General features: G+C 60.9%; 1 protein-coding gene across 1 annotated transcript; it reads left to right on the plus strand.

Moving 5' to 3' along the window:
- The first annotated feature begins 499 nt into the window (after positions 1-499).
- S1PR2 (sphingosine-1-phosphate receptor 2) lies at positions 500-10,759 on the plus strand. Its single transcript, XM_084609866.1, has 2 exons — positions 500-761; positions 7,733-10,759. The coding sequence occupies exon 2, from the start codon at positions 7,830-7,832 to the stop codon at positions 8,880-8,882; it is 1,053 nt and encodes a 350-aa protein (XP_084465992.1). The 5' UTR covers positions 500-761; positions 7,733-7,829; the 3' UTR covers positions 8,883-10,759.
- The last annotated feature ends 967 nt before the right edge of the window (positions 10,760-11,726 follow it).

Raw genomic sequence — 11,726 nt, forward strand, 5'->3', positions numbered from 1 at the left:
AGGAGGGGTTGGGGTGCTGGGGTGTCTGGGGGCGTCGGTGGGTGCTGGAAGGGGGTCAGTGGATGCAGGAGAGGTTGGGGTGCCGGGGAGGGTCGGTGGGTGCAGGAGGGGTTGGGGTGCTGGGGTGCCGGGGAGGGTCGGTGGGTGCAGGAGGGGTTGGGGTGCTGGGGTGTCTGGGGGCGTCGGTGGGTGCTGGAAGGGGGTCGGTGGATGCAGGAGAGGTTGGGGTGCTGGGGTGCCGGGGAGGGTCGGTGGGTGCAGGAGGGGTTGGGGTGCTGGGGTGTCTGGGGGCGTCGGTGGGTGCTGGAAGGGGGTCGGTGGGTGCAGGAGGGGTTGGGAGGTGCTGGAAGGGGGGCGCTGGGGTCCTTGGGGGGCAGCCTGGCGTAGCTGGTTGCAGGGCTGCGGAGAGATCCTGGGCCGATCTCGGCCGCCCCGATTTTGGCAGCCCCGCCCCGCCCCGCCCGACGAGCGGCAGAGCCCCGCGCAGCGCAGCGCAGGGCAGGGCAGGGTTCGCCCCGCTGCGCGCACCGGGGGCCGGGGCCGGAGCCGGAGCCGGGCGCGGAGCCGGGTGCCCCGAGGCCCGGCCGGGCGGGGGGTGCTGGGGGGCCGGGCCAGGCTCGGCTCCTCCCGCCGGGGGCGCAGCCACAGCCCGCGGGAACGGGGGTGACGAATCGCTCCGGCTGCGCCTTGGCCACGTCTCCGCGGCGCGGCCGGCGGGAGGGACCCGGGCCGGAGCCGGAGCCGGAGCCGGGCGCCCCAGCGTGAGTAGCCGGGCGGGGAGCGGCCGGAGCCGGGCGCGCTCCGGGGCTGGGGGTCCGCGGCGGGGCGCGCTGCCGGGGGGCCTGTGGGGCTGGACCCGCAGCAGCCGCCCCGGGCTCCGCCTGCCCCCTCCGGGGAACCCCTGTCGGAGACCCGCTCCGGGGGGGACATGACTCCCCAGGCTGGGGGGCGGGCTGGCTGGCTCGGAGGGGCATGGGGTGGGGACGCCCCAGGCTGGGGGGGCCTTTCCCCCCAGCAGGATCTGGAGAATCGTAGCCCAAAGTTGTACCCGTCTAGCCATTTGCTTGGCGCTGGGCGAAGCAACTTTGCAGGGTCTCAACCCCTGGTTCCTCTGGGGCAGTTGCCCACAAACCCCCGCCCCATTTTCCCGTGGCCATTCCTGCAGCAGGGAGGCTGGGGACTGAACAGCCCCCCGTGTATTTCCAGGTCAGGGGGTGGGACTGTACCAGTTTTCCCAAACCCACAGGGCCCATGGGCCTTACTGCTGGTCAGGGGGCTGCCAACATCCCCCATCAACACCTGGCAGGAGCTCCCATCACTGAAGCCACACCCGCCATCCCCATGTCATGCCAAACCCCCCCCCCGTGGGGCAGGGCTCTGGGGAGGCTGAGAACACAGGTGAGCCCCTCCTGGTCCAGCAGCTAGGCTCCCCCTCCACCCCCTGCCCTTCTCCTGGAAGTGCCCCCTCTTGGCCTCAGGCCCCCCCGCCCCAAGCAGAGCCCTCTCCCCACCGGGACCCGGAGCAGGCCGAGGCCTTGGGGAAGGAACTGGAGCTGCAACCCTTAGAGGAAGAGCTGCTCACAGGCCAGTCCTGGGGCTCCCACCAGGCTCCTTCCCCGGGAGTGCCATTGTACCCCCAGGGCTGCCCCGGCAGAGCTGCTCGCAGGGCACTGGGGTCCGGCATGGAGAGCCCCCTCCATGCGGGCCTCGGTGCAGGGGGAATGGCTGGGCTGGTACCTTATGCGGGGGGCAGGAGACCTGGCAGAGAGGAATCTGAGACCTTGACTGGCTCAGGGGAGTGGGGGCAGTGAGTCTGTGGCAGAGACAGGAAAAGAACCCAGGAGTCCTGGCTTCCAGCCCCCTCTGCTCTAACCACTCGACCTCCCTCCTTCATGGTTCAGCTTTAGCACAGGGCATTGGAAAGTGCAGCTGTAGTGTTACCTGGTTCAGGGTTTGGTTCTGAGTCATCTCTGTCCTGCGGTAGACCAGGCCATGCAACCCCCCTCCCCCCCACCCCCCCCGAGCCATATCCTGCCCGTGGGGGCGAAGTGCTTCTCAGCATCCGCTGCAGCCCAGACTGAGATTGATGGTGCCTGTTGATAGCGGGGGGTTTCTGGTGCTGTGCAGCCGGGTTCTGGGCATAGAAACCCTGGGAAACACGCGTTGCTTCTGGGGCCCCCACTGTGCCAGGTCTGGCTGAACCGGAGGAGCTAAAGGGGACGGGGGTAAACCGGCGAGACTTTCTGGGTCCTACCCGCTGGGCTGTTGAGGAGGATGAAAGTCTTGGGGAAGGAGAACGTCCAATTGGAGCGGCGGGACATGATCCCCAGGTGGGAGGTGGTGGTGTCCTCTCGCACCAAGGACACCCCTCCGGCAAGCCATGGAGATAGTTTATGTGCAGAGCTGGGGAGGAGCCAGTGGTCGTGGTACATGTAGGGGTCAGTGACCTAGGGAAGGCCAGGAGAGAGGTCCTGGAGGCCTTTTGGGAAAGGAGGAGCCTAAACAGGCAGGATGGGTTCCACCTAAACCGAAACCGAACCAGATTGGTGGCCTGGAAAATGAAAAAGGTTGTGGAGGAGTTTTTAAGTGAAGCTGGGGGAGAGCCGATGGGCGCAGAGGAGCACACGGTTGGGACAGAGCCATCCCATAGGGGAGGGTTTCTTGAAGGGGATTCTCTATTTCCTAGTACCGAGGAGAGGATAGAAGTTGATGAAGTGCAGGTAGGAGGAGAAGAGAAACAGTCAAATGAAAACGAGTCCCAGTCGGTTACATCCCCTGAAGGCAGATGCCTTTAGTTAGACTTCTAGCACTTGTACACAAGCGTCTATAAAATGTGTCAATATTCCGGCATCACAGACTCTCGGTGGAACAATGATAATCAGTGGGACATGGGAACACCAGGGTGCCAATAGATGGAATGACAGAGCAGGCTCGATGTCTAGTTGGCAGCCGCTATCAAGCGGAGTGCCCAGGGGTCGGTCCTGGGGTTGGTTTTGTTCAACATCTTTATTAATGATCTGGAGGATGGTGTGGATTGCACCCTCAGCAAGTTCACGGATGACACTAAGCTGGTGGGAGAGGTAGATACGCTGGAGGGTAGGGATAGGGTCCAGAGTGACCTAGGGAAATTAGAGGATTGGGCCAAAAGAAATCTGAGGAGGTTCAACAAGGACAAGTGCGGAGTCCTGCACTTAGGACGGAAGAATCCCATGCACCGCTACAGACTGGGGACCGACCAGCTAAGCGGCAGTTCTGCGGAAAAGGACCTAGGGGTGACAGTGGACGAGAAGCTGGATATGAGTCAACAGTGTGCCCTCGTTGCCAAGAAGGCTAATGGCATATTGGGCTGTATTAGTAGGGGCATTGCCAGCAGATCGAGGGACGTGATCGTTCCCCTCTATTCGACATTGGTGAGGCCGCATCTGGAGTACTGTGTCCAGTTTTGGGCCCCCACTACACAAGGGATGTGGACAAATTAGAGCGAGTCCAGCGGAGGGCAATGAAAATGACTATGGGCTGGGGAGCATGACTTACGAGGAGAGGCTGAGGGAACTGGGCTTGTTTAGTCTTCAGAAGAGAAGAATGAGGGGGGATTTGATAGCAGCCTCCAACTACCTGAAAGGGGGTTCAAAGAGGATGGATCTAGACTGTTCTCAGTGGTAACAGATGACAGAACGAGGAGTAATGGTTTCAAGTTGCAGTGGGGGAGGTTTAGGTTGGATATTAGGAAAAGCTTTTTCACGAGGAGGGTGGTGAAGCACTGGAATGCGTTACCTAGGGAGGTGGTGGAATCTCCTTCCTTAGAGGTTTTTAAGATCAGGCTTGACAAAGCCCTGGCTGGGATGATTTAGTTGGGGTTGGTCCTGCTTTGAGCAGGGGGTTGCACTAGATGACCTTCTGGGGTCCCTTCCAACCCTAATCTTCTGTGATTCTCTGTGTGGCTCTATATGTGAGCGAAAGCATACAGTCAAATATAGTAAAAATCTTAAATGAATCTAACGGTACCATAGAAAATTGCCTGCTTGAATAATAAGAGTCTAGCAGCAGGAATGTACTTCTGACCCCCGACCAGCATGGCCACGGTGATTGTGAAACAGCAGGGAGAGCAGAGAGGCTACAGAAATAGAAAACTCAGTAATAATGAGGGATTGCAACTATCCCCATATGGACTGGGAACGTCCCCTCAGGATGGGATACAGAGATAAAATTTCTAGACCCCATTAATGGCTGCTTCTTGGAGGGGCAATTCTTGTTTTAGTCCTAAGTGGCGAACAGGATCTGGTCCAAGAGGTGAACGTAGCTGAACGGCTCAGTCATAGCAGCCATGATGAATTAAATTTAACATCCTTGCAGTGGGGGAAATACCAAAACAACCCACTGCAGTAGCATTTGACTTCAAAAAGGGGAACTACACATATTTGAAGACACCTGTTGAAAGGAACAGTCCCAAGAGTGAAATGCCTGCAAGCTGCATGGAAACGTCTGAAAATCACCATAATAGAGGCTCAAATGAGCGAGATACAGCCCAAATAAATGCCACCATGGCTAAACAGCAGAGTAAGAGAGGTGGTTCGAGGTAAAGAGGTGTCCTTTAAAAAGGGGAAGTCAAATCCTACCGAGGAAAATAGAAAGGAGCGTGGCCTCGGGCCCGTCAGCGAGTGCCCAGCTACAATCAGCCAGGCCAAAAAAGAATTTGAAGAGCAACTAGCAAAAGACACAGAAACTGACAGCAAATTTTTTTAAGTGCATCATCAGCAGGAAGCCGCCAAACAGTCAGTGGGGCCCCTGGACGACCGAGGTGCTGAAGGAGCCCTCGAGGAAGCCAGGGCTGTTGCAGAGAAGCGACATGAATTCTTTGCATGGGTCTTCACTGCAGAGGATGTAAGGGAGACTCTCACATCTCAGCCATTCTGGTTAGGTGGCGGATCTGAGGACCTGGCCCAGACTGAGGTGTCAGTAGAGGAGGTTTTGAAACAACTTGATACGTTAAATAGTAATAAGTCACCAGGACCAGATGCATTCGCCCAGGAGTTCCGAGGGAACTCCAGTGTGAAACTGCCGAGCTACTAACAATGGTGTGTCACCTCTGGCTTAAATCCGCCTCTGGACCAGGTGCCTGGAGGGGAGCTAATGTGATGTGGATTTGTAAAAAAAGGCTCCAGGGGCAATCCTGGCAATTCCAGGCTGGTAAGTCTGACTTCGGTACCGAGCCAATTGGTTGAAACTACAGCAAAGAACCAAATTATGAGGCATAGAGATGAACTCGGTATGTTGGGAAAGAGTTAAGACAGGAAGTCAGGCCTTACCAATCTATTAGAGTTCTTGGAGGGGGTCAACAAATGCGGACAAGGGGGATCCAGTGGATACAGTGTACTTAGATTTTCAGAAAGCCTTTGACAAGGTCCCTCACCAAAGGCTCATAAGCAAAGTCAGCTGTCACGGGATAAGAGGGAAGGCCCTCTCATGGATCAGTAACTGGTTAAAAGACAGGAAACAAAGAGTAGGAATAAGTGGTCAGTTTTCACGGTGGAGAGAGGTAAATAGTGGTGTCCCCCAGGGGTCTGTACTGGGACCAGGGCTGTTCAACATATTCATAAATGATCTGGAAAAAGGAGTAAACAGTGAGTTGGCAAAGTTTGCAGAGGATACAAAATTACTCAAGATAGTTAAGTCCAAAGCAGACTGTGAAGAACTACAAAAGAGATCTCACAAAACGGGGTGACTGGTAGATGAGATTCAGGCCTGATAAAGACAACGAGGGGTCCTTGTGGCACCTTAGAGACTAACGAATTTATTTGGGCATAAGCTTTCATGAGCTATAACCCACTTGATCAGATGCATGGAGTGGAACATACAGTAGGCAGGTATAAATACACAGCACATGAAAAGATGGAAGTTGCCTTACCAAGTGGGGGGTCAGTTCTAATGAGGCCAATTCAATTAGGGTGCATGTGACCTATTTCCAACAGTTGACAAGAAGGGGTGAATATCAACAGAGGGAAGATTACTTTTTGTAGTGCTAACAAGGCGAATTCAATCATGGAATTGAATTGCACTTGAAAAAGTAATTTTCCCTCTGACTGGGACTATTCAGCTTGGAACAGAGAGAACTAAGGGGGGATCTGAGAGAGGTCTATAAAATTATGAATGGGGTGGAGAAAGTGAAGAAGGAAGTGTTGTTTACCCTTCTCGTAACAAAAGAACCAGGAGTCACCCAATGAAATTAATAATCAGCAGGTTTAAAACAAACAAAATGAAGTATTTCTTCACACAATGCAGTCAACCTGTGGAACTCACTGCCAGGGGATGTTGTGAAGGCCAAAAGTATAACTGGGTTCAAAAAAGTATTAACTATATTCCTGGAGGAAAGGTCCATCAATGGCTTTTAGCCAGGGTGGACAGGGATGCAACTCCATGCTCTGGGTGTCCCTAGCTTCTGCTTGCCAAAAGCCGGGACTGGATGACATGGGATGGGATACTCTATAATTGCTCTGTTCTGTTCATTCCCTCTGGGGCACCTGGCACCGGCACAGCCCAGAGACAGGACACTGGGCTAGATGGACCATTGCTCTGACCCAATCTCGCTGTTTTTATGGGCTCTGCCCAGACCCCAGCCGAGATCTGGGCCCCATTGTGCCGGGCGTGCACAGACCCACAGGGAGAGACGACCCCCTGCCCTGAAGAGCTCACACTCTAAGTAGATGGGAGGAGGGGAAGAGGTTCAGAGAGGGGCAGGGACCCCCCCAAGGTCAATAGCGGAGCTGGGACTAGAACCCAGGTGTCCTGACTCTCAGCCCATCCCCCCTCCCCTGCCAGATGGAAAGGCTCCTCCCCTCACTGGGGTCACCAGCCCAGCTCTGGTGCAGGGGATGTGATGCTGGTTGACCCCAGCTGAGAGCCTGGCCCCTTACTGAAAGGGAGCAGCGGGGCGTCACTGTGACGGGGGGGGCAGCTCTACCATGGCCCCCCCTCCCCACTCGTGCATGGCTGCTGCAGCTGCCTGGGGCTGGCAGGAGGCGGGGCTGAGTGTAGGGAGTGCAGAGCTGGCTGCCAGATGTGTGCTGGACGGGGCGTCCCTGCTCAGGGGGACGGGACCCGCCCTGGGACAGGAGCTCCGGTAGCAAAGGCAAACAGGCGTCCCCCGGGGGCGACGGGACAGTCGTTTCGGTCCCAGCCGAATGCCCGGCCTCAGTGCCGGGATGGCAGTGCCGCCTGCGGGAAGATGCACCATGGCTGGGGGGAGAATGTGCCTGGTCCCTCGCGAGCCAGCCAGGCCACTGCCCGGCAGTCGGAGAACTGGGAGGGGTGGGGGTGAAACGAAGGTGGAATGCACTGTACGTGGGGGAAGGAAACTCATGCTACCCAGTGGGCTGTTAACCTGCAGGACTCACCTCCGCAGGGTGACGTTCCTCGGGCGAGGGACTCCGTGAGTTTGGACAGGTGAGGTGTCCTGTGCCCTCCGCCCCCTTTCCGCGGCTGGCGCCCAGCTGGGGCGTGGAGCTGTCGGCAGCGCAGGACGGATGGACGGAGGAGGGAGATGGAAAGAGATTGGGGGAGACGGACAGGGAGGAGGCGGCATGCCGGAGGGCAGGATGGCTGGCTGGCTGGCTGGACAGCCAGCGGGGGGTCAGTCCCTCCCCTGTTCTTGCTCTTACTGCGCCGCTCATTGTCTCGGAGCCGCTTTGCCCCCCACCCCAGTCAGCGCTGACGCCGTCTCTGCCTTTGCCTCCAGGTGCACCCGCCCCCAGTGACGATGCCATGGCCTGCGCCCCGTGACGCCGAGCTCCGGGGCCGGGCCGCGCTGTGACCGGGGCGGCCCACGGGCAGCCATGGGGAGCATCTACAAGGATTACTTCAACCCGCTGAAGATCCGGGAGCACTACAACTACACCAAGGGGCTGACCGAGAGCCAGCTGACCCCGGGGCGCAACCCCGTCTCCGTCGCCATTGTCGTCCTGTGCTGCCTGATCGTGCTGGAGAACCTGCTCGTGCTGCTCTCCGTCTACCGCAACAAGAAGTTCCACTCGGCCATGTTCATCTTCATCGGCAACTTGGCCTTCTCCGACCTGCTGGCCGGCCTGGCCTTCATGGCCAACGTCCTGCTCTCGGGGCCCTACACCTTCTCGCTGACGCCGGTCCAGTGGTTCGTGCGGGAGGGCACGGCCTTTGCCACCCTGGCGGCCTCGGTCCTCAGCCTGTTGGCTATCGCCATTGAGCGGCACGTGGCCATCACCAAGGTGAAGCTGTACGGCAGCGACAAGAACTGCCGCATGGTGCTGCTGATCGGGGCCTGCTGGGTGATCTCGGTGGCCATCGGGGGCCTGCCCATCATGGGCTGGAACTGCATGGGGCAGCTGGAGGACTGCTCCACCGTCCTGCCCCTCTACTCCAAGCGCTACATCCTCTTCGTGGTCACCGTCTTCACCGCCATCCTGCTCTCCATCGTGGTGCTGTACGGCCACATCTACTGCATCGTCCGCTCCAGCCACGCCGAGATCGCCGGCACGCAGACCCTGGCCCTGCTCAAGACAGTCACCATTGTGCTGGGGGCCTTCATCATCTGCTGGCTGCCAGCCTTCATCATCCTCCTGCTGGACACCTTGTGCGCCATCAAGGCTTGCCCCGTCCTCTACAAGGCGGACTATTTCTTCAGCTTCGCCACCCTCAACTCGGCCGTCAACCCCGTGATCTACACGCTGCGCAGCAAGGACATGCGCAAGGAGTTCCTGCGGGTTCTCTGCTGCTGGGGCGGGGCAGGGCGCGGCAAGCCGGCCAAGCGCTGCATGGTGCCACTCCGCGGCTCCAGCTCCCTGGAGCACGGCACCCAGAAGCAAGAGCTGCCCACCTCGCCCATCCTGCGGGAATGCACCACCTCGGTGTGAGGCGCTGCAGAGCCGGCTGATCGGTACGACGGGAGCCGGCCCGGAGCCGGCCGTCCCACGGGCCGTGGGAGGCTGCAGAGCGTGGCTCTGCCGGGGCCAGGGGGGCGGGGACTCTCCGGTTACTGGCAATCTGGTTCGCATGATGCCGTCTTCCCGAGCGCCGCCCACTCCTGCCGGGATCCCGCCTGCTCCCAGCACGGCCTCACCCGAGCCGCACGCCCACGCTCACCCGGCGTGCGCCCGGGGGCTGGGCGGAGGCTGCCTGGGTCCATGCCCGCTGGCCCAGGGGCCTTTCCGGCGGCTGCCCTGCCCTGCTGGGAGCTCAGCTCCGCCCTGGTCTGCCTGTGGGGTGGAACTGCCACCTGCCCTGCTGGGGAGGAAGCCCTGGGGCGGGAGGAGGGGTTTGCTGCCCTGAGCCCGGCCCGGGGGGCGTGGGGGGGTCTGTGCACAGTCAGGACCAAAGCCTCACTGCCCATATTTTCCCTGGCCAGCTGGCAGCATCGGGGCACCAGGTACCCTCGGCATGGCGCCCAGCCCTGAGTGGCAAGCAGTCGCTGTCCTGGGCAGGATGAACTGGGGTCCTGCTGCAGCGCTGTCCCCGATGCTCCTCTCCCCCCGGGACGTGCAATTGAAACCCGTTGGGGCGGCCTCGCCCGCCGACCTGGGGGTGGGATGGGCTCTTGCAGGGGCCAGGAGCGCTGCTGGGCTGTCCATCGGCCCCTCCCCATCTGTCTCTCCCCCTCCCTGCAATCCATGGGCCTTTTCGTCCCTGGCTGCCTCTCTGTCCCTCCGTCCAGCCCAGACCTCGCTTCGACAACAGGGTCTGTTTGCTGGTTGTCTTCAGGTCTGTGTAGCTGTCTGTCCGTCCCTACAGTACCTAGCCGTCCGCCTGCCTGTCTGTCTGGGGTCCCCTAGGGCCCCGCTCGCCGCAGCCTCGGAGCCCCCAGCTGCAGTCGGAACAGGCTGGGTGGGGAGCGGGGCAAGAACCCTCCAGGGCCCACGCCTGGTTAGAGCGAGTGTCTGTCTGTCTGTCTGTGTGGTGCAGTGTGTGTCTGTGTTGTGTGTGTGGGGGTGTGTGTGTGGCAGGGGGTGCAGCTCTCACGTGCCCCCCGCTAGGCCTGGCCCAGGTCTCTGCTCCGCCTGGCGCTGGCAGCCCAGGGGCACAGGCCTCTCCTGGCTTGGGGCTTCGCTGGGTGCCCTCGGCGGGGGCCGCTGGGCGGGCGGGCGTGTCCCCGGCCTGACTGGGAGAATGAATCACGGTCCGATGTGCAGCAACGTGCCCGTGAGGCGCGGGGGTGTGGGGTTGTTTTGTGAATGAGAATGGAAGGCGGGCGTGGGAACGTCAGCCCTACCCAGCACGTGGGGCGGGGGGGTTAAGGTTTTTAAAATAACCCGCTGCCCCCGCCCTGTCCCGGGCACAGCCTGCCCCCCCGGCCCCCTCCGGACGTGGTGCCGGCAGGGACCTGGCCAGTGGGTCTGGGGTGTGCGTCCTTGTGTCCCGGCGTGTCCCCAGGTCTGCTGGAACCGTTTGTGCAGTGGGGGGCTGAGAGCCAGTGAAGTGATCGAAACCGCTGCAAGCCAGGGGTTGCAGGGCTTCCCCCCCCCCATTCCAGCACCTCTGCCTTCCGCTTTCACGCCTGTCTGTCCGCTTCTCCAGCCTCGGGGTGCTCTGGCCGAGGGGGAGGCCCAGTGTCACGTGAGTGCGGGGTCGGGACCTGGTTCTTTAGTGCGCACGCAGCGCCGTTGGGGTGGGGGGCAGGGAGGACGCACCCCGTCCCTGGCAAACACTACAGGAGCCCCCAGGTCTGGGCCGCACGAGCCACCTCTGGACAAATGGCCCTTGGCACCAGTGGGATTAAAAGTTTGCTTCTGTAGTGGCCACTTGTCCGTGTGATTCCTCCTCCCACCCCGGCCACGTCATTGCCCCCTGCACCTGCTGCCCACACACGCTGTGGGGTCCGGTGCTCTGAACCCGCCCCCGGGCCGTGAGAGCAGCACCCTGGGGTGGGGAGTGTTCATGGGGATCAAGGAGAGGTGTCTCATTGTAGAACCAGGACCCAAAGGGTGGGGGGAGGGAGGCCCCGGGGGGAGGGGGGTCCTGGGGCAGACGGTCGGGGGCAGGGATTGGTTCTGGGGGCAGCAGGGTGTTGGGGGGAGTCCATGGTATTGGGGGGGCAGGGCCCGGGGATGAGTGGGAGGTTGGCTGGCAGGGGCCGCCCATGGCGCGGGGGAATCGGGAACCTGTGGTCAGGCCACTTCCCCTCCCACTTTGTTTCGGGGCTGACAGATGCTGTTCTGCTTGCCATGGGACCTAGTCTCAACCCCCCAGGCTGCTGCAGCGAGTTGGGGGGACAGGCTGGGCCCCAAATCCCCTCATGTCAGAAGCCAGGGCTGGGCTAGCAGGGGCTGCGGGTCAGGAGTGAGGGGCACCGGCAGGGCTGGGCTAGCAGGGGCTGCAGGGCTGGGCTAGCAGGGGTTGCGGGTCGGGAGTGAGGGGCACCGGCAGAGCTGCGGGGGGCTGGGGGGGGCAGGGCTGGGCTAGCAGGGGCTGCGGGTCGGGAGTGAGGGGCACCGGCAGAGCTGCGGGGGGAGCCCAGGGCTGGGAGAGCAGGGGCTGCAGGTCGGGGGTGGGGGGCTCGTGTTAAGTTGCCCCTTTGGCCGCAGTGAGTTTCCAAATAGCGCCCGTGGCTGGAGCCGGCTGGGCCCCTGTCGCTCTGGGTTTCCCGGGGCTCCGGGCAGGGCAGGTTTTCCAGGCCCGGGGCCGGCTCAGCACTTGGCCTGCTCTGGCCTGTCCCGCTCTCATGGCTCCTTTCGCTGCGCCGACTGGCGGGAGGGGTGGCTGCG

The sequence above is a fragment of the Lepidochelys olivacea genome, assembly GCF_965140295.1.
Source record: "Lepidochelys olivacea isolate rLepOli2 genome assembly, chromosome: 20".
Classification (NCBI taxonomy): domain Eukaryota; kingdom Metazoa; phylum Chordata; order Testudines; family Cheloniidae; genus Lepidochelys; species Lepidochelys olivacea.